This window comes from Equus asinus, chromosome 11 (assembly GCF_041296235.1).
Source record: "Equus asinus isolate D_3611 breed Donkey chromosome 11, EquAss-T2T_v2, whole genome shotgun sequence".
Taxonomy (NCBI): domain Eukaryota; kingdom Metazoa; phylum Chordata; class Mammalia; order Perissodactyla; family Equidae; genus Equus; species Equus asinus.
The window spans coordinates 75402212-75424823 of NC_091800.1; the positions used below are offsets into that span (position 1 = coordinate 75402212).

Consider the following 22612-nt stretch of genomic DNA (forward strand, 5'->3'; position numbering starts at 1 on the left):
TTATTTTCATTTTTAACAAATCTAGGAAGTGTCCAGTCCAAAGCACTTCTGAGCATTAAAGTCTCTTAAGTGCTAACGCTCTTTAATTCTATAGATGAATCATCAAAGGTGGATGTTCTGTCATTATAGTATATCGGTGGGAGAGATTTTGAAAAGAGGCCTTTATACGGCCCTCGGCTCCCCTGTGTGGGTAACCACGTCTTGCTTTAACCGTGAGTATGTTCCTAACCACACAGAAACCTCCCACCCCAGAGCCAACCCATAAAACGTACGTATAAGTAAAACATTTAGCATATCCTATAAGATAGAACCTGTAAGATATATATTCAAATTAAATCCATTTCCATTAGGTTGAGTCAATTTTGAAAAAAATGTGAACAAAACTGAGGTAGACGACATTTCCAGAAAGAGTTTCCCATTGTTTGTTTGCTGACTTTCATACGGGAAACATCATATACCAACAGACAGGAAAGTCTAGTTGGCTTCGTGACTGATTGCTCCTTAAGTTTAGGTCAATTTTGTTGTAATATTTTTCCCTCTTTTCATTGTAGAAGTTAATATACATTTTTTTCCCCAAAATTAGAAAGTGAAAAAAAGTGATTTGGAATTAACTATCTACTTCCTCTAACACAGATGTTAACATTTAGGTTTATATTCTTTTATTTCCCCCTCCTTCCCATATGCGTTTGTTATCACACATAAATGCCTATATATCTAACTTCTCCCTCCCACTTATTAACATAAGGTTTTTTTCCTGTGTATTGTATAGTTGTCATAATTTCAAATAACCGGGTTACATTTCATCAAAGAGATTTAACTTAATTGGTTCAGATCACTTAGTGGGCCTTTAATTTTCAGGTTTTCATAAATAATGCTGTGATGAACATTAGACATGTAACTTTTCCCAAATGTAAATATTTTTTAAGGATATCTTCCTAAAAGTGGATTTGCTGAACAAAAGACATGACTATTTCTTATGGCTTCTAATATATAATACTATGAAGTTTCCTCCTAAAGGTATCATGATGATAATGTTTCTAAAAGAAAGAAAGAGTGGAATTTAGAAACAAACCCCATGAAATTGTGTTGCTCTAAAAGGTGATAATATGTTTGGCTACTGGAAAATATTTAACTCTTTGGGTACCTAGGAAGAGATTTCTTATTTGAGATGCAGACAGAGGAGTTAGTTGACGGAGGAGGTGCAAGTACTGCTTTAAGTATAATCTAGAAAGTAAAATTTACTGTCAGTGATTCATTTGGGAGGGATTGGCTTTGGAGAGAGAAGGAATTAGTATTCTCTGAAAGAGTGCTCTTGTGCCGGTGGATCAAGGTGGAGCTCTTTGATTTGCTTCAGAAACTTTACTGACTTGTCTGATTTATTATTATTTCATTTCATTTTCTAGACACAGCTCCGAATTGATTCTTTCTTTAGAGTAGCCCAACAGGAGAAACAAGATGCTAAGGGTATTAAGAGCCAGAGACTTAACAGAGCTGTGACATGTATGCTGAGAAAAGAAAGAGAAGAAGAAACCAGTGAAATAGAAGCAGTTTCTGTTGCCATGGAGAAAGAATTTGAGTTCCTTGATAAGGCAAAAGGAAAAACCCAGAAGAGAAGCATAGCAAATGAATGGGAAGAGTCATCAAACCTGAAAAGAAAGAGGCTTTCAGATTCTAAACGAGAGAATGAATGTGGGGGGTTTCTGGGGGAGGCCTACCTCTCACAGTCTTCTGATGCATCCTCAGGTGAGGATGCCGAAGGTTTATCTTTAATGAACATGCAGAGGGGAAAAGCAGTTCAAGAGTCAAAAATCAGTTCTTCAGGTTTGCACAACACAGTGAAACCTGTTTCTGTGAGGGACGAAGGTGCGACTACAAGCAGCTCCAGTGATGATGATGGAGAGAAAGCGAAGCCAGCCCTTGTGACTGCCAGATCTGTATTTGGGAAGAAAAGGAGGAAACTGAGAAGGACAAGAGGAAGAAAGAGAAACCTAATTTAACCATGTGAATTCTCTATAAATGTTAACCACTTAACATTGCGTAATGAATTTGATGTGAGGAAATAATAAAATTAAATGTATCTGTACAGTCTGTATTTCATATGTGATTTTAAAAAATATGGATGCTAAACTTTACATTTATTTTTCAATGTGTTACATTTTCTAGTGTTTTCTACTTCATTGACTATTTTCTTGTATTTATAAGCTTTGTCTATTCATGTTTCTATTATCATACAATGATACTTTCTGACAACATTGAAAAAAAGAAAAAGAATTTATATTGATCAGTACTCACGCTCGATATGCATCCTTCTGAATTTCCAGCCTAGGAGAGAAGGAAGATATTCGTCTGCTGTGGTTACAGCAAAATAATCAGGAAACCTAAATGGGGTGCAGGATTCCACCTGTGAGCATTAACTGTGTGGGAAACCCTGCACCTGCACCGTAATGTTTGGCTTTTAAAATACTTCAGTCATCAGAAGCTGACTTCTGTGTGAGTGGATGTGGGGGCTCAGGGCTGTAGTTGAACCAGTGTAGGTGGGTCAGCTTTAGGAGTGGCTTCCAGAGGTTGATTACTATTAACAGACATTTCTTCAGAGTGGTCCAGCCAGGGTTGCTTTATGATTGCTCCTGCTGAGACCGCTCACAATAACAACTCCCAAAGTTCTGTTTGCTTAGAGTTGAAAACAATCTGAGAGCAATATTACCAATTACTTTGAGCTTGAGTTCTTCTGTTTTCAGAGGTATGCTCTTCCCAAGTCTTTTCTGGAATCTTTGGTATTTCCATCTTTACACATTTCCTTGCCTCAGCCTTTGAATAGTTCAAAGTCCTCACCAATGAAAACCAAGTATAAATAAATACCTTTCAACAATCTTTGAGTGACTCCTGGATGCTTCTTAAGGCTCTCATTTATGGTTACTTTTCAGCCTAACTCCTCAAATATCTGGACTACAGCTGCTGCTTTGCGTATTTATTCCTTCCTGATTTGAAATATGTCTTCTGCTTCTGTCTGTCTGCTCCAGCAGCTTTCTTCTAAAGTCAACAATGACTTCCACATAAGTAAACTCAGATCTTTTCTTAATGCTTCTTTTCTCTGGAGGTATTCGAAGCAGAACACTTTTTTGGATGGAAGAGGGGAACATTAATTTTTTCATGTTACACTCATTTCTCAGTATGAAGTGAAGTAGCTTCTCAAAGCTACTTATAATTGGGAGTTTTCTGCTCATATGTTTGTATGTAGGATAGCAGTAGATTTGCTAAAATTTAACTTTGTTGCCTTTAATGGATAATTGACATTTGTTTTGCACTGCAGTTGCTGGGGTGAAAGCCAAGCCCCTGTGAAAAAGAGATGTTTGCACAATGGCCTGAATAAGCTGAAACATTATTTTTCCCTTACTCAACAGTCTAGTCAATCTGAGGTTGTGAGGCAGGTGCACCATGAGGTCATCCAGGGTCCCAGGTTCAGTCATCCTCCAGGCTGCTGTCTGGCTTGAATGGTCTGTACAGGATCACTGCTACATCTGCGTTTCAACCTGCTGGAAGAGGAAAGAACCAAAGTCCAGGGCAAGCAGAATGTCTTATGTTAAAGGTGACTAGAAAAGTCACTTCTGCTTTCATCCTGTTGACTTGAACTGAGGCATATCCTTCAGAGTATACTAGAAATACTCAGACATTACATTTTTGGCTATGTGCCCAGGAAGAGGAGAAAAATGGATATTCAGGACCATTAGTAGCTAACACCATAGACAGAGTATTTATAGAACAGTTTGATGTTATATCCTTTTTTCGTCTTAATCCTGTGACCAACGTATATCCTTTTACAAGTGAAGAAATAGGTTTAGAGAGGTTAGCCAGATTTATGAAATTCACTTATCTAGTAGGAAAAGTTGTGATCTGAACCCAAATCTTAACTCAAAATTCAGTGTGTTATTTTACCTATAAAACAGGTTGCTGTTTAAAACAAACGGCAGCAAAGCAAATTTATCATTATTCCAAGCAAGTTGGTATACTTATAACTTGTTTAGGATGATGATGACCATATACTTTTTCTATAAAATTATCTTTCATTTTACCTTATATTTATCTACATTTGCTGTTAAATTCATCTGAGTTCTTTACTTTATTGTATTTTCAGTTCTGTTCTATCTGTTTGACTCATTTTTATGGATTCCAGTTCTCTGGTGTAGTTGTCAACATCTATTTTTTGAACATCTTTGTCACGGTTACTTTAAAGTCTGTGTCAAACAGCTCCAATACCTGGGTTAGCTGTGGGTTTCTTTCTATTGTCTGTTTCTTGGTATGACTAGTAAATGTTGAGTGAATGCTGGACACTGTGTATAAAACATTGTCGATGTGGCTCTTCCTCTAAAGAGGATTCCAGAAGGTGTTCTGGCAAGCAGCAGAGGGGAAGATGAGCTCACTCTAATCAGGACAGGGTGGCTTCAAGGCTGGTTTGCAGTCTTTGTAAGACTCTGTCTTCTAGTTTCCCCTCATTCCTAAAAAGTAGTTTTCCGGGGTGTTTCTTCTTTTGAGCTTTGCTTTTAGCCACTTTGTCCTTGGAAAATTAGCCCTTGCCCTAAACATTTACTGAGCAAACACCCTGAGTGAAAAGCCAGTGCTGAGCGTCAGGCTTAGTTCTCTGTCTCTTCTTTCTGGGATCTTGGGCTCCTAATGCCTGGCTGCTTGGCCAGCTCCAAACGCTTCTTCTGTCTCCCCAGTTCTGTGAGACTGCCTAAAGTTCTGCTGGGATCCTTTCTTGTTGTCCTGTCTTTGGCTTCTCAGCCTCTTCAAACGAACAATCAATAAAACCATGAATTCTCGGCTGCCTTGGCAGCTCTCTGATGCCTTCTAACAGGTGTGTGTGTGTTTAAAATCTGCTTTTCCAGTCCTCAGAAGCAGAGGTCTACTCTAAGCTACTTATAGCTGCAGGCAGAAGTCTTTATGTACTTTTTAAACAGTTCAATATACCTGAAATAATCATCGTCATCACGTCAGTTTAGATGATTCATTTAGGGATTCTCCCTCTTAAGAAATCCAAGGTTGAGGTTTCAGGATCTTTTTAAATAACTCCTCGAAAAAGACAGGTAATTTTTATTCACCAAATCATTTTTATTCTTGTTTTTAAAAAAGCAAAAAAGAGTGTCCTTTGCCAGGAATTAACTATAAATAATAATTTTCATTGTTTAGGATTTTGCAGTTTCCAGAATGTTTTTACCTACCATATTCATCCCACAAATGTATATTGTGTACCTTTTATATCCCTGTTTTATAGATGAGGAAGCCAAGAAACACACTTAGTAAATGCCTAAAATCCCAAGCTAATTATTGACAGGAATAGCTAAAATCCAGACCCTCATGCTGTCCAATACATTAACATGACCCCGATGCAACTTTGTATACATCATTGTATATAAGGTATTTCTTGGAAGCTGTACCTACACTCCTAAGTTTATTTAACTTTATAATATCACTTGATTTTTTTTACCTATAATAATTTCTTATTAAGGATATTTCAGTGACCAGGGAAATTTATCCGTACTCTGAAATGCAACCCTGCCTGCACATGTGCAGTTGCACAGGTGGCAGATCCCCGCAGCCTCCCTGTTCAGTCTGAGTAGGAAGGAATCCTGGTCATTTGATTCCTGCATCCAGAGCACTGCTGGACACATTCACGTACATTCTGGTGTGGTTGATTCTAAAAACGATGTTCGTACCCAGACGGGTGACATGAAAAAATACATGACCTCCGTGTCACAGGACGTCATAGCTGTGGATTCTTAAATAACTCTTGGCATTGAAGTTAAAAAATGAATCGCTTAGCTCAAACAGTCTTCACTCACTTGCAGGAGTGGTTTATATTCACCCATTGCCTCCATTGCCTCCATCTCCGTTCATGAGACACGCACATGGAATAGTCCTGCTGCTCTTCAGCCCCCTCACTTACGGGCGTTCCGTTGTATAACAGAGGCTCTGAAGCTGCAGCTGTCAGGATCCTAATCCTCTCTGCGAGCACTCGCTGCCAGCGTGTACAGTAGTAAACTGCGTGCTTTGGTGCTCGCCTTTCAGGCACTATCAGAGGTCTCAGCAGCAGAACAAAAGTTGTGGATGACACTTTTTCACCTTCTAGAAACTCAGCTAACTCGTTTAGGTATGTCCAGACTTAACATTTAATAAATGTTGACCTTCAGGCAGGCATGTATAATAAAGACTGTTTCTTTAATGGAAGAGAAGCTGAACTGAAAACAAAACGTGTGACCACCTTTGCTATTGTTTAGCTGTGTGACCTCAAGGATATAATTTAACCTTTGATTTTCCTCGTTTGTAAACTGTAGAGAAAATAATTTGACTTCTAACTTACCGAGGCATACTAAGGAAAAAACGTGGTGGCCATGAAAAGTGTTTTGGGATCCTTGGAAGAAAGGAGTGCTCCATAGATTCAGGCAGTACAGTGAAGATTATTATATGACCCCAAACTGGCATGTGAAACAGCAAACCGCTGTTTTCCAGAGTTGGAATAGCAGTTTATTCAAGCTTATTCGCGTGATCCGCGCTATTCGAGAGGCATAAAATACTTTAGTTTCTTCCATTTTGAATATGTTTGCTAAGATGGTATGGATCCTTTAAAGTAGAAGCTATTCAAAAGACCATTTGGCAGCTGGGCAATTTGACACTGGGGACATGTGAACGGTACACTGACAGGAACAAGTGAACTTCACGTTATTGCTATATAGGAAGCTTTATTTCAGATTAATACCGTGGCTTTCATTACATTGAACAAAACCCATTATCTCCAGGGTTTTAATCACCTCTTAAATGTTAGGACTGCTGTCTGACTAGTCAATATAAAGACGATGCTTTCTTAGTGATAGCTGAGGTAGTCTTTGGTGAAGAATGTGTTTTCTTTCTCCAGGAGCTTCTAAAATTTTTGACTCTGAAGCCTTTGTTCAATTTTTGATTGGTACTAGATAGATTACATTTTGATGGTCATTCTTAAATCATGATTTATTAATATATGCTATTTTAATATAGCTTTCTCTGCTATATTTGACATTAGCCTTTATTAGGTAAATGTAGAAGCACTTAAGACACACTTTGAATTAATTATCACCATTTGATATTTTAACGTATTTGCATAGTTTTCAAGAAATGATCAAGAAAACATCAATATATAGCCATCCATTAGTTCATCACTTAATGGATCCAGAAGCTCAAAAAGGTAAGTTATTTTATGTTTCTTTATGTAATTTGTCCAATTCTGAGAAGCAACTAATAGAATATAAATGGTTACCTTTGCAGTGTTCACTCATGTCTTCAAGAGAGCTGGGACATTCATCAATTGCATATTCTATCTTGGCTTGTGTTGGCTAACTTGTAAATATCTCTAATAATGTTTAATGTCTACTGCTCTATATGTATGGTCCTGATATGTTAGAGAGAATTTTGACAGCAATAAATTAAATATATAGACTTGCTAATACTTAGAGTTGTTTTTCTTTATCTGCAAAAGTGGAATAAATTTTTTTCCCAAGTGCTATACACTAAATACGTGATTGTGATTTCTAAGTTATTTATTTTCAAATAGGTAGGTTACAAGAGAGATAAAAATCGTTTTATTTAAAACTACAAGTTTTTATGAATGCTTGCATGGATGATGATTTTAGACTATAAAAACATTTCTAGCCCGAGTTTATGGTTTGTCTGATGTATTAATTAGAGTCGATACACAATGCAATTTGACCTCTCAATGTAAGGAGAATTTAAGTTTGAATTCTACTACTAGTGTAGTTATTTGAAATTGACCTACCGTTTTTACATCGTCTTAAATACCTAGTGTGACTTTGCATAGATTATACAACTATCCCCATTGTCTTGAGATAAAAAGTGCAGACATAACACTGTGACATACACTAGAAGAATTATCACTATGTTTTTGTAGAACAGGTGTAGGAACAAATTTAATTATCTTGGCCCCTTTCTTTCTATTTCTCCTTTATCTACACACTGTGGATGTTTTCTAAGGACTATAGTCTTATTTTTTTCCTTTTTTAGGCATACCAGGTGTCCTCTACCTAGGTGAGTATGTCTTCAGGCCAAGAGAGCTGGGTGTATGCCCAGTGTTGGCAGCCTCCGAGGCTGAAGCATGAACGGTTTTACTGTAGTGATTTTTGCAAACCTAAACATTTAAAGTTTTAATCACTTAGAGAATCCAGCCGTTTAGATGATTTGAATGAAAAGGCATTTTCTTTGTGGTTTATGAATAAGATTTCATCATTATCATTACCTCTAGTAACAATGCTTGGTTTCAACTGTGCGTACAATAATTTGGCAAATTACAAAGGAAAGAGAAGTTCAATGTAAGGTTGAGACAGAACTAGTATTAAAATATTTTATAACATGAATAAACACACCCCATATTATCTATATAGCCAATTAAAGCTTTAAAAATATGTTCACAGGCCCAGTGCTAAGGGGATTAAGTGTGTGCTGTTGGGGCAGAGTTAGATGGCATTTTGTTGGAAAGACTTCCACTAACCAGAGGAACGCTCAGTTCTCAAGTACTGGAGAATATTGACTTTTCCTGTCCTAACTCTTTTATGCTTAGTTTGTTGTGCTAGGAAAGGATGGAGCAAACCTGTAGCCCAGTTCTTCTATTTCAACACTGGCCTGAAGATCTAAGAATTATGGGATGTCACTTAGTTATACACACATTAAAGTTAGGACTATGGTAGATACTAAAAATTGCTCTATCTGTGCTTTCTAATGCTATGTTATAGTCTAAGATGTCTAAAACCTCATCAATATTAACTATTCCAAGTATTTTATGTTGCCTACCTCTTGCCAACAGCCACTCTCCAGCTGTTCACTCTTGTAAGCAATGTGTTATAAAATAGTGGAGTGTTCCTCAGGGTCTGGAGCCTTGCAGCAGGTTCATCTTAACTCAAGGCTTAGTGGTTCCTGTGCACAGTGACTCCCAAATCTGCCCCTCCAACTGCTTACTTGATGTCTTCCACACTGTTTTATGTTAGCTTGGCTCCTTCAAGAAGCAGATGCCAAAATGGGATTAGACATGCGAGAGAGTTATTGAGGTAAATGTTTGTGGAGGATAAAGAAGGAAGGAACAGAAGTAGGCAGGGAGAACCCTCAGGTCACAATGCAGGTCTGACACTTGTGAGAGGAGAGAAAGAAGGACAGTTTGGGAAGGAAGAGCCTCAGACAGCAACACAGTTCTGAGAAAGTCTTATGCAGGCCGAGGGGAGTCCCCCAGCAAAATCCACCCTCTAGAGGAGTGTCCTCTATGGAACGGGAATGGGCTGGCTTTAGTAGGCAGCCCCAAGGGAAGCATGGCCCTGAGGAGCCAAACGGACAGCAGCTGGCCCTGTTGGGCAGCTATGCGCCCTGAAGCATGTTCTCTTAATCTGAGCAGCACACCTCTGTGGGCAGCATGTCATAACACAGATTAATAGGCATTAAAAAAGAATTTTCCTTTGCAGATTTGCCCCTCTGCCTATGTCTTCTCTCTCAGGTTATGGCAACACCATTTCCCTGGCTACCCAGAAAACTAAAATCATCCTAGTCTTTCCCCACTCCTCGCACCCTTCATCATTACATCCCATTGGTTTCGCTTCCTAATAGATTTCGCATGTTTGCAGCATTAGTTGCCTTGATTCAGGTTTTATTCTTTCTTCTCTTGGGATAAAATGAAGACTTCTAGCAAAAAGTGTTTTGTGTTTTATCTCACGCTATGACCCCCACTTACCCTATATTCTAGTTCTCAGAGTTTCCCAAATGGGAAAATTGATCGATAGTCTTTTTGCCAGTGGACTTTTGCGCGTCATTTCCTGTGTATGGCGTGTCTTGCCCTCTGTTACTTGTCTGACAAACTCATAATCATCAAGGCTCAGGTCATTCTTTCCTGAGCTTTCTGAGACAAGGAGCATTCTCCTCCTAGTTTTGAGTTAACTAGTTAAGTCTCTGTTATAGCACTTATATTTATATTCACAGTGCCCAGGTACTCAATAACTGCGTGAATGAATAAATTAGCTATAACTGAGGCCTGTTGGCTGGACTTAAACTTTGCTCATTAGTGATGATCTTGTATTTCTGGTCACCCATTGGTCGACTCTTTATAGGACCAAGTATAATGTGGTACTTAGGTCCACGAAAATCTTTCACGAGGATCTTCATAAATCTTTACAGAGTTGGATTAATGGGTAATATGACTTTTATAAGCAATATTGCCTTAATATATGAAGAAGAAAGTTTATTTGAGTAATTCCATTATTGTTTAAGAAACATATCAAACTATAGTCTGAGGCAATATATTTAATATACTGGTTGGAGTGCTATAGCACATATAATTACTAATGTGAGAATCATTTACAGTGCATTTTACAGGTTTAAAAAGTAACCTGAATAAGTATCTGCTAAATAAGACTAAAATATTTTCCACATATTGAATAAAAATAACTCTTAAAGATAACAATCTGCCTCAGATGTCATTAAAACTCAGATTTGAATGTCAAGTTTGAAAGTCAATTGTTGCGCTGGAGGGGAGGTCTATCGCTACTTCAAAAGCTCACAAATTCATACTTGGCTCCTAGACCCCATGCTGCTGCCTTAGTTCAGACTCTTGCATCTTTTGTCTAGATTATTGCAACGGTCTTCAAATTAGCTTCTACTGTAGCTTTCAGCTGCTGCTGCCAGAGGCGGGTTCTTAAATATCAAATCTGATCGTGTCAGTTCCTATCCTAACAATCGTTATTGGCTTCTCCTCACCTTAGAGAACAAAAGTCAGCATTGCCCATAGCTCTGATTCCAACCTGCTTCTTCAAGCTTATTTTCTACAGCACCCCAACATGCACCTCGTATACCAGTTCCTCCGATCTTCCAATGGCTCCCCGAGAGCCTGCCTCCACGCCTTGACAGATGTTTCATCTCCCTTGACATTACTTCTTCCCTTCTCTGCCTGGTAGCCTTCCTCGTCCCTCCAACTCAGCTCAAATGTCTCCTCCTTGAGAATGCTTTTCTTGCTTTGACCAACCAATGGTGCTTCCCATAGCATTATATTTCTTTTATTGCATTTATCACACGCCATTGGCATTTGTTTAGGTGTCTGTACCCCACTATGATCCCAGTAGCAAATTTTGAGTACAACTAATTTTAGTTCTTTTTTTTTCCTCACTTGCATCCTGAGCAGTCTCAGCAAAAGATGAATTTTCTTTCTTCTGTAAGTGTAGCATCATTTATCCACCTGATTAAAGTTACAGCCTCTGTATATTCTTGAAATTAAGCAGAACTTCAGCAAAAAATATTTGTGAAATCTTTTCAGGAATTAGTTTCAACATAAGGGCCCAAGACCTTGACATTGCTGAGGCGCTCAGAATTCTATCTTTTAGGTTAGCCTGTGACCATTTACTAATCTGAAAATATCTTTGACATCTTTTTTTTTTTTTAAATCTCTAGGTATTTCTAAGAAGCACATGACATTCTTCTTTGAACAGAAGATTCAGTTGAATGACAGGCTCTTTCATTTAGTAGAGGGGTTTTTACTTTAAATTTTGCTGACAGGTTTTCATGACAGCCCTCAAATGGAAGCTTAAATTCACTTGTCATAGCTATTAAAGAGTTTTTTTTTTGGTGTATTTCTGTGATCTGACCCTTCCATTTATTATTGTTGTTATTGACCTTTGAAGTATAAAAGAGAAGAATATAGACAGAGCCTCTATTTTTGAAGAGTTACTGCAATCCAGCCTCAGAAGTCAATTCACTGTTGAATTTTTCTCTTAAGAAAATCATCATCATAATGTGGCAGAATCTTGCTAATTTTCACTTCATACTTGAAACTCCTGTAGTTCTCAGGAGAACGAGAGCACTTGGTAGATTATATTCACCATCAGCAAAGATTTAATAGTAGGAAAATGGTGCTGAGACTTTTTTTGTATCAAAAAGCATTAAAATAGATAAGCCCAAGATAGCAACATAATTGTAATACTGTCTTGATTATGTTTTATTTACAATCTGTTTTAATATTTATGTTTCAATATTAAACTCATTAATAAAATAATACTCTAAGATTACAGTAGATAGCTTTTATCTAAAGATACAGATCTCGGAAGTTTTCTGCTTTCATGTAGGGAAGCCAAGATTCAACATTTTGTGTAACATTACTCGGTTTTAGTTATTTGTCCTGGGGCCTAAGTGTTAGATAACGAGGAGAGATTATGTGTGGAAAAATTATTCTTCAGAAATGTAAATTAGAATTCCATTGTATAATAATGCTGTTAATTTTTGGAGGGAATTGTTCTTCAAATCGTAACTAAATACCAAAGTCTACTAATTCACTGATCTTCTCAAGATTCAGCCTTTGTTCAACCAATCACGAAGCACGCACTTTGAGGGACGCATTCTTTGTACCTTATGTTTGGAACATAGATTTCTTTCTCCCTTTTGTTACAAGGCTGCTTCACGGATGCCCTTACAATCGTGCAGCTCCTTCCATTAGATTTCAGTTCAGAGGTTCTTGTCATCAACCATGAAATCAGTGGTGATAGGGCTAAACCTAATATAATTTTTAATTATAATAACTTTTTATATAATTTTAATTGTAATAATTACATACTCATGTATATATTTTTAAATCTTATTTCCTAATAAAGATAAAGATATCATCATTCTTAAAAAAATGACTAGCTCTGTTCATTTAGAAGGCCAGTCAAAAAGCAGGAATCATTTATGATACAACTATCATCACAGTTATTAGGGCAACAGCACTAATCTGGTCAACTAACCTTTAAAAGAAAGTACAAAGTCAGAGATGTCAGTTTGTAGCAGTAAATATTCGTTGGCAAAGTTTTTATGTCAAAGATTGGAACTTTAGGAGATGCTCCTGGGATTTAGTGTACTCTAACGTTTATTAATCGCTGATACCTAGGTGACTTGTCAAAGAAGTGTTGCATTTACAAGGGGTAAGCGAGGAGGCCCAAGAGGGCACCTTCAGCTAAAGGTCAAGGAAGCAATTAAGGTTCTCTGCTTTTCCCTACAGAACTTCCACAGCACATGTTGCCCCCTCCCCAGCCCCCATCTTAGAAAGGCAATTGAATATAGTGAAATGAAAGTTAAAGTTCAAGTCAAACATATTACCAGTATTATTTGGTTCTCTGAGCTCTTCCTGAATATGAATGCACACCATTGTTTAAGGAGAAATACAGTGAAAAATATTAGAAGAGGTGGCTCTTGCTGGAGAATATCAGTTTTTCATCTCTGTTTCCTCTACATCTCTGCCAAGGCTCAGTGTTTGTGGTGGTGATAGAGTCGGGTGGTAGATTGGGCCCTTCCTACAGTGTGTAGTGGAGTTGGAGTTCTTTTTGGGAATACTTGGTTCTATCTGAATCTTAAGCAGGACTCTATTAAGGGATCACAGAATTTAAGACAGGAAGTCAGATTGGCTGAAAGTCCCTGCTAGGATTGTGGCCTCCAAGGGGAGTTTTCAACAATGGCAAACTTAATCTACCTCCATCTTGCCATTGTACTCCCCGAATACTAGGGAATGATATTATTGGAGCTCATGGGACAGAGTCTGGCAACATCTTCCCTTAGGACTCAGGGACTCAAGACCCTCTTGCTCCCATTCTTGCCTCAATGCTATGGAGAAATTTGAAAGTGTCTTGAGGTCTTCGCTTACTCTTGAGTCCAGAATTTTTAAGACTGGTACTGGACTCTTTATTTTTTTTTGCATATTTCCCCCTTTCTTAAAATATTGGGACATGTTTTTTTTTTTTTTTTTTTTTTTTTTTTTTATTAATGTTATGATAGATTACAACCTTGTGAGATTTCAGTTGTACATTTTTGTTAGTCATGTTGTGGGTACACCACTTCCCCCTCCGTACCCTCCCCCCACCCCCCCTTTTCCCTGGTAACCCCCGATCAGATCTCCTTCTCAATATACTAATTTCCACCTATGAGTGGAGTCATATAGAGTTCGTCTTTCTCTGACTGACTTATTTCGCTTAACATAATGCCCTCGAGGTCCATCCACGTTGTTGTGAATGGGCCAATTTCATCTTTTTTCCTGGCTGAGTAGTATTCCATTGTGTATATATACCACATCTTCTTTATCCAATCATCAGTTTCTGGGCATGTAGGCTGGTTCCACGTCTTGGCTATTGTAAATAATGCTGCGATGAACATAGGGGTGCAATGGACTCTTGAGATATCTGATATCAGGTTCTTAGGATAGATACCCAGTAATGGGATGGCTGGGTCATAGGGTATTTCTATTTTTAACTTTTTTATTGGGACATGTTTTAAAAATGAAATGTTGCTCATCTGCAAGCTTACTTTTAGGAATAATAGATTTAAAAAATTGCTGGTGTCAGATTTTGGAATTAGGAGGAATTTTCAGTAATCAAATTTTCTAATTGCAGAATGGGCACCTTGTGAAGTAGCTCATTCACCCTCATTGGAAAGAGATTGAACAAGTGGGGCATGTAATTTATGCCCAACATGAACATGAGGTTCCCAAACTAAGTGCAAAGTTAAACTAGGAGGCATCCAAGGGATTTTCCATCTTGACCTTCTAGGATTCTATGACATTTATTTTTGAGTGTTACATCTGTTTTAAAAGTCTGAATAATTGCAAGTTTGGAAAATGTTAAGGTTTTCAACTTTTTTTTTTTTTTTCTTTTCTTCTTCTTCTCTCCAAAGCCCCCTGGTATATAGTTGTATATTCTAGCTGTGAGTGCCTCTGGTTGTGTTATGTGGGATGCTGCCTCAACATGGCCTGATGAGCCATGCCATGTCCGCACCCAGGATCTGAACTGGTGAAAACCTGGGCCACCAAAGAGGAGTGTGTGAACTTAACCACTCGGCCATGGGGCCAACCTGTATTACTGAAGTTCAGATAAATTGTGTCTATGCAGCTCTAGTTTTCCTGAGGGCAGGGACCATGTCTGTCTGGCCAATTGCTGTCTTCCCATCATCTGGCACTCATGTGGTGCTGAGCCTGGTACAGAGCAAGCCTTCAGTACAGTTTTGTTGAGTAAGTAAATGGAATAAACAAGGAACAAAGGTTCTTCTGGCTTAAGTTTTAAAAATGAATCTTTGCTGTCTCATCTCTTCCTCTTTTTAATGAATTGTAAACTATTTTTTCCTTTTCTTGGCTTTTGTAACACTATTCCTTCCTTATACTTGAAGTTCGGTCTTTATTTTCTGTCGTCTCTTCTGAGGAGAACTAAGCTGCTTTCATTAATGTTGGGGTGGTGGAAGATGTGAAGAGCAGAGAGAAGACTTGAAGGATCAGTGGGTTTTAAGGATCAGTACAAGAAATGAAGTTTCTCTATCAGTGCAAATCTTATTTTAGATTAAAGCTTAAACCTAAGACACTTCCTTTATGAAGCCATCCCTGATAACCTTCACCACGGTGATTTACTCTTCTTTATTTAACTCAAGAACTTTCAAATCTGTACCACACAATCCAACATTCCAATTACACTGTGATCTCGTCTTATCATTCAGTTTCATGACCAAAATATAATAACACTTACAATAATAATAATTATTATTATAGTTGTAATGATTATTATTATTTATTGAGCTGTATGTAATTATAGACAAGGTGCTAAGCACTTTACATACATTATCTTATTTAAATCTCCCACCACTATTTGATGTAGGTTCTTCTGTTTCACATTTTACAAATAAGGAAATGGAGGCTTAGAAAGAGATGTATATCTTGCTCCATAAGTAGTTTGTAAATTCTTAGAGACGATTTGTTTTTAAAAAATTACATCATAGCTTTTTAACAGTTTAGAGAGAGTCCTTTGGAACAACTGAAATAGGAGCTCAAATTTTGGCTCCTTCGTTTACAAGTTGTATGAGCTTGGTCAAGTTAATAAAGCTCTCTGAGTCTTAGTTTTGTTATCCATAAAAGTGCAAATAAGAATGTCTAATTCACAAGATTTGTTGCAGAAATTACATGAAGTATCATATATAATGCATTTAACATGGTCTGGCATATTAAGCATGTGCTCAGTACTTGGTAGTTAATATTGCTTAAATGTTACACAGTGTTGCAGATGTTAAGATGCCATGAGTTGCCCCAAATATATAATATATTTTATATTATAATAACAAGTTGCCCCAAAATAATAATATAAAAATAAGTAATAATAAAATAATACAAGGGCATTGTTGGGTGGTATTAAATATCTTTTATCTGAATAAAGGCAGGTCATAAAGGATGTACTACTATACATTATTGAAATAACTGGAATTGCACTACATAGCCAATATGAAAGTTGAAATCTTATATTTCATTGCCAATCCTTTCTCTTGTTCTAGATGAGTAGATTGGTAGCCCTTAAAATATATTGCTTTTAAGAAAGTATATCAACTAGCATTTGTTTCATGTCACATTGCAGAAATGAATAGTGATGATGTCAACTTCAGTGAAAATCAGAAAGATGTTGCTGTCCTGATATATGAAATGTTAGCTTATATTGTGAGTTATTTTCAAATAGTTTCCCTTACTATTGCATTGCACCTAAAGTCAATGAATATTCAAAAGTAACTTAGAATAGGTAAGAATCCTGCACTTGCGTTAGGTTCTTCTTTTTCATACTTTTACTAACATAACCACAACCATTGCCTTTTTCTTTTCCTTTCAGAGAACAGAGAAAATGACGATGACAAGAAAGTGGTTGCGGAGATCACGGCAAGATGTTTTGCTCCAACTTTAATAACCACCACTTCCTGGGAGGGGTTTCATTTTGTCGGTCATGAGATTCGGATTACGGAAGCCGTGGATTGTTACGGTGCTGTTGTTTGGCCATCGGTATAATTTTATACAAAATTTTCTACATTTCAATGATTTTTCAGCCAATATTGCTTATTATTATGTACTATTTGGAAGAAGAAAATAAGTTCCACAGTTCTATTTTGTGACCTCAAACAACACTAAGATTTAGAAATCATGAAATTGGGAAAATACTTCCACCAATTAATTCTATTTCTGACCTGTAGGGTTAGTAAAGAGTGTTGTTTATACCTTCAGGTTTTTGTGACTGTAAGAGTTTAGATTAGTAAACATTTTTATTTCCCATTTAACTGACTCCATTTGAGTTAAAGAGTTAGAACGAAATCTGTACCAGTCTCAACACACAGAATATGAAAGCCCACTACTCCTTTACAATTGTCCCACAAAGGGTGTAGACCCCCCCACCACAATCAGCCCCAATTCCACATACATCTTTGAAATAACTATTATTATTAACTTGCTTTCTTTAAAGATAATCAAATCTAAGCAACTGGACTCCATATTTTTAGTTATGTTTTCTTCCCAACAAGCCCCAGGGACTTTTTCTAGCTTAGATGTTGAACCTAACAGAGGATGTATTTCTGTTGATAATTTTCTGTAGTGATCTGTATGTATACACATGTATCCTCACAGGTGCACACACACGTCATAACATTAGTGAGATATTTATCTAATAGAGTTTAATTTTACTTTCTGTTATTATTTGCCAAGCACCACTTTCTCCTTTTTTTAAACTTTCATAGGCTCTTGTTCTATGCTATTTTCTGGAAACGAATGTAAAACAGTATAATATGGTTGACAAAAATGTGATTGAAATTGGAGCTGGAACAGGGCTGGTCTCCATTGTGGCAAGTTTACTCGGTAAGTAGGTATTTTTGATTGAATGGGGTCAGATAATTTAATATCAAATATCATTAGCTGTTTTACTATCCAGTTTACTATGACCTGGGCCTATTTTTAATTCCTTAATTGTTTGACTGGGCTTCACTAAGAAACTTTACCAATTTTAAAGTCACCTTACTGGTTTCTTTCAGAATTTTCTGTGAAGATGTATTAATTCTCCTCCTGGAGTGCTAAGTCGCAGTGTGTTCTAATTGGAGGTGCATTTAAGCATCCTGGCTGTTAGAGGAGGTGTGTGAAATACTAGGCATAGGCAGAATCTACTGCTGCTGACTCTGATGTTCTTTATTTAAAATTTAGCCCTATTGCAATGTTCTCAAGTAGCTGTATGTTCCTTTTTGGTTTTGAAGTCTTATGCTTTTATGAAAAAGCACTGTTAGACTAGAGAAGGAGTATTAGAAATCATATCGAAGCCACATCTGCTTCTAATTTTAGGTGTTCACCCTTGAATTTATTTTTTTCAGTTCATTTCTTTTCTTCTTTTATGATCCCTTGTTCTCTCAGTAGCATCTTCTTTTCCAACTAAATGTGTGATGGTCTCCATGTATGCCTGAGCCTGCTCCAGTTCAGTCTTTTTGTTGTTGTTATGTATTTCATTCATTTAATTTAGCTGCCTTCTCCGATGTGCTACCCAAATCTGTCTTGATTTCCTTGATCTTCAGAAGTCCACACCTGCCACTCTAAAATCTTGAGAGGAATGCAAGACTTAGCAATTTATAACTTTCTAAAACCTGGAGAAATACAACCCTTAAAATCCTTCCCACATATTTTTTAAAGAAATTGCTCTGTCCTGATATTGGTTTCCAAAGTCACCATTCCGCTTAGTCTGGAGACAGTCAGGCACTATTGGTTTATACCTGAAGGCTTCCTGGTCTAGGAGCAGAGTTTGTGTTTTGGGAAATTATTTGTTTCATTAAAAAGAATTAATACTTTTGATTTGCTTGTATAACTTGAAACAAATATCAAAAGATGGGAGCTTTGTTTAGTCAGTATTGTAAAAGTGGTGGTGTTTACCTCTCTAGACGCAAAGATGTCACTAGTCAGATAGTTTATATTCACTATGGCCATGTAGGTATTCTTTGTCTTGGGATTTTAGAAAGATTTGTTGAAAATGATAAGACACCCACACTAAAAGAGGAAGGTTCATATTTCTGTGATTCTACCAATGATATGCATATTTCCCTCTCATTTTAATGTTTTCCACAAAGTACAATCCATGGCCAGAGAAACTTGCCATTGTGGTTAAGGAATGGGCTCTAAACTTGTCTGGGCTGGTCTCTTCCGGTTCTGCTTTCCCATTCCTTCCCCAAGTCTGTTTTTGTCTGATGATGTGGAATTGGCCAATCCTAGATTTATTTACATATTATCTTCAGCTCTGCTGCTGCTCAAAATTCACTTTAAGGGACAAATTTTACTGGTTATTGGGTACTACAATTTTGCTCCTTCCAATTTCTTCCTGAAAATGACCATCACTATTCACTTTTAATTCAGAAATTATTTATATCTTTGTCTGAGCATTCTGTCCTGCATCTATGAACTTTGGCTGGATGAGCACTATATACATGTTGTGGCTAGGTTTTAAACAGCTTTTGATGGGAAGATTTACACTATTATAATGGAGTCAAACTGAAAACTTGGGCATAAACATGGATGTCATGATACTTCCAATGTAATGCCATTGAAAATGTTTTTTTTCTCCCTCAACTTCTCACGCTTGAGCACTTCCTGTATGATGATAAGATGCCCGGGGTGTTATATACACTCATTTTGTCTCACATGACTTGGGCTCAGAATTCTTTTAGAGAAGAACCTGTTCATCTTTCAATCATGACTTCTGATTGTCCCAACGAGGGTACCAAATATTTTGAATTTCCCTTTCTCTTGATTATTTTTCTCCTAGCATATAGTAGGTAAATAGAAGATAACAATAGCAACAATAACAAAACAAAAAACCAGTAGAACAGAAAAATGCAATGGAGTGCAAAAGTGCCATGGGAATCTAATTATTTTTAAGGGGCAGCATAAAGCTGCCTTAGCAACCATTTTGAAAGGGATTTCCGTCCTGTGTGTACTGACCGGTCTGTTCCTTAGGGCTAGCAATTGTGCAGAATTGCAAATGCGTGTTGGCTTGAAACCTAATTGCTTTACTTTATCCCATGAGGGTTACTTTTCCTACTGTCCTTTGTTTCACAGGTGCACATGTGACTGCCACAGATTTACCTGAATTACTTGGAAACCTGCAATATAATATTTCCCGAAACACCAAAATGAAATGCAAGCATTTGCCTCAGGTTAAAGAACTCTCCTGGGGTGTAGCTTTAGACAAGAACTTCCCCAGGTCTTCCAACAATTTTGACTATATCCTGGCAGCTGACGTTGTCTATGCTCATCCTTTCCTGGAGGAACTCCTCATTACCTTTGACCATCTGTGCAAAGAAACTACCATCATATTCTGGGTCATGAAATTCAGGTTGGAGAAAGAAAATAAATTTGTAGATAGATTTAAGGAGTTGTTTGATCTAGAGGAGATTTCTAGTTTCCCTAGTCTGAATATTAAGTTGTATAAAGCTATGAAGAAAAACCCGAGGAGCGCAGGATATCCTCAAAGCAGGGCCTGGAAGGCTAAGGCAATTTGTAGTAGATTATTACTTTAAGAAAGACCCTGAATAATCTGACATAGCACTGACTTTCCCAAGGGGAGACACACGCACCACCCCCACCCCTCACACACACATTTGCCACACCCTAGACAGGGATTTTCCCAGATATAGCACATGGGTCTAGACGATGACACAGCCATACTATGTGGTCATTGGTTAGGACAGTGTCCTTATATTTTCCTTATCCCTCTATAGCACCATTTATTATTATGATCATTTAAATAAAGGGTATGATTATTGTTATTTTTAATGTATAACTGTAAAATGGTGGTTTTTAATAATGATATCTCTAAAATGAACATTCTTATTGTTTATAACACTAGCTTATATGATTCTCTCCTTAGAAATAAAGAAATGGGCAATAGTGAGATCTACAAATAAATCTGAAAGGGCAGATACATAATGTAATGATAAATGTTAGATGATTGTGGTCATTGTTAGTGCCAGCTTGTAGGTGGTCTGTCATCTCTGCTTGGCAGGGTGGGCCTCCAGCACAGCCTCTGAAATCAATCAAGCTTGTGGATTTGAGGTTATGGGCAAGGATGTTCACTCTAGTAAATGAAAAATGAGTGGAAGCAAGCATAAAAATAGTTGAGATTTTGGAGGAGTTATTGTTTTATTTGTAAGCCAAGTACAGTTATTCTATATCACAGAAACAGAAATAAACATAAAAAATTTGGGTTGAAAACACACATGAAAAGATTTAGGCTTCTAATCTCAAATAACCAGACATATGACTGGTTTTAAAGTTTAAAGCTTTTATGATGCCTATTTAGAGCTAGATATTTGAAATCCTATGTGATTTTTTCACATGGGCCTTAGAGATTAGAATAAAGTCTGAAGTAATTAAAGTGAGTGCGAGGAGAGAAAAAAATTATAATTTTGTACCATGTAACAAGACTGTTTTGGTTGGTCACTGCTCTTCAGTGTCCCCAGTGATGTTTGTTAGGCTGTTACTGTGCCCTCAGGGTGATGCTTGCTCTGTTAAGCCCAGCTCTTTCTGCTTTGCTGGAGTTTCTCAGTCTATTCAGGGTTGAGCAGAGCTGAAAAGATTATTTCCTAGGACCCTGACCTGTAAGCCAGGATGCAAGTATGCTCCTCCTGGATTTTTTGCCACGTGTGGTTCATAGGACCATCTCTCAATAATTCCCAATATTCACTCGGCCCTTTATGGTTCTCACAGCCTGATAGGCAGGTAAAGTCATTTAATCCTCACAACCATTCTAAGAAGTCTAAGTAATATCGTTATCCCTACTTCACAAATAAGCTGAGGTGGAGAGGGGTGGAGTGAGTTGCCTCAGGCCATGCAGCTGCAGACTGGCAGCCCTGGGGCACCCGGGCCCAGGTCTGTGAATCCAGAGCCTGTTCCTTCCCACTGTAGAGCCTTCATGTATTTAAAACAGTAATTTCCAAACTCGTTCTTAGACTAGTGAAGTCATTTCTTCAAAATGAAATCTATACCCAGAAAGATAAGCAAATACATTAGGAAAAGAGGAGAAATGTCTCCCCTTTAAATCTTCTTCTCTTATTTCCTGCCTTAACTGGGGGGTCAGGGTAGGCTCCTTTAGAAGGTGACATTGAAGCAAAGCTGGAAAGAGGTGAGGGAAGGAGCAGTGCAGATATCTGGGCAAGTGTGTTCCAGGCAGAAGGCACAGCCCTGCAAGGACGTTCAGGCAGGAGTCTGCCAGTCCTCTGGAAGAAACATCAAAGCCAGTGTGCTTGGAGCCAGGGGGAGCAGGGGAGACGGGTCGGATGTGGCGTCAGAGAGGCTGGAGCAGGACTAGATTGTGTCAGACCATGGTGCAGGCTGGGTTCTCTGGAAGCAGACTCTGAGGTGGAATTTGGTGTGCAGGTCATTTGTTAGTGAGTGCCATTGGGATTAAGACCTGTGGAAAGGAGTGGAAGGGAGTAGGACAGAAGTAGACGTCAAGGTGCAATGCAGGCCCAACTGCAGCCTCAGCTGACTCCATCCCCCCCCACCCCTGCCCCATGGAGCGCTGGACCTGGAGTGGCCTTTCAGCGTCACCCTGGCTTGGGGCTAGATGTCTGGGCCTTGATAACCCCATGACACTCAGTCGCTGGCCCTGGGAAGGCTCTGTGACCTTGGGTGAGGTGACTGTCTTTTGGCTGAGGCAACCCCTGAAATGTTGACAGCTGAGGGCCATGTGACAGCAGCACTCCTAGCCGCCAGGTATCAAGTCATTCTGAAGGGAATCTGGGCAGCAAATCGCAGTGTCCCCCA

General features: G+C 38.0%; 2 protein-coding genes across 6 annotated transcripts in view; both read left to right on the plus strand.

The window, feature by feature from the left end:
* The window catches only part of LOC106830082 (basic immunoglobulin-like variable motif-containing protein), a 70018-nt gene extending 67147 nt beyond the window's left edge, over positions 1 to 2871 (plus strand). The window contains exon 26 of one of the 2 annotated variants that reach the window (XM_070520129.1): positions 1404 to 2083. In XM_070520129.1, the coding sequence (XP_070376230.1) occupies positions 1404 to 1997 (594 nt within the window). In that variant the 3' untranslated portion in view covers positions 1998 to 2083. Of the gene's footprint in view, positions 1 to 1403 lie in introns of both variants that reach the window. The other variant, XM_070520126.1, reaches the window with a different exon arrangement.
* A 3135-nt stretch (positions 2872 to 6006) lies between these two features.
* LOC106830135 (protein-lysine methyltransferase METTL21E) lies at positions 6007 to 20776 on the plus strand. Of its 4 annotated transcripts, none has more exons than XM_070520130.1 (6): positions 6007 to 6145; positions 7134 to 7213; positions 8047 to 8070; positions 16662 to 16828; positions 17554 to 17671; positions 19904 to 20622. In XM_070520130.1, exons 2-6 carry the CDS (start codon positions 7144 to 7146, stop codon positions 20362 to 20364), a joined length of 840 nt encoding a protein of 279 aa, XP_070376231.1. In that variant the 5' UTR covers positions 6007 to 6145; positions 7134 to 7143; the 3' UTR covers positions 20365 to 20622. The 4 variants fall into 4 exon arrangements, with proteins under 4 accessions (XP_070376231.1, XP_070376233.1, XP_070376232.1 ...); XM_070520131.1 differs by lacking the exon at positions 6007 to 6145 and adding an exon at positions 6505 to 6606; XM_070520132.1 differs by lacking the exon at positions 8047 to 8070 and having other exon boundaries at positions 19904 to 20776.
* Positions 20777 to 22612: the final 1836 nt, after the last annotated feature.

Bases quoted from the DNA above. Each gene is read 5' to 3' on its own strand.
- LOC106830135 (XM_070520130.1), top strand. From the start codon at position 7,144: ATGATCAAGAAAACATCAATATATAGCCATCCATTAGTTCATCACTTA. The intron at 16,829-17,553 runs GTATAATTTTAT...AAACTTTCATAG, and splicing joins GTGCTGTTGTTTGGCCATCG to GCTCTTGTTCTATGCTATTT. The intron at 17,672-19,903 runs GTAAGTAGGTAT...TTTGTTTCACAG, and splicing joins CATTGTGGCAAGTTTACTCG to GTGCACATGTGACTGCCACA.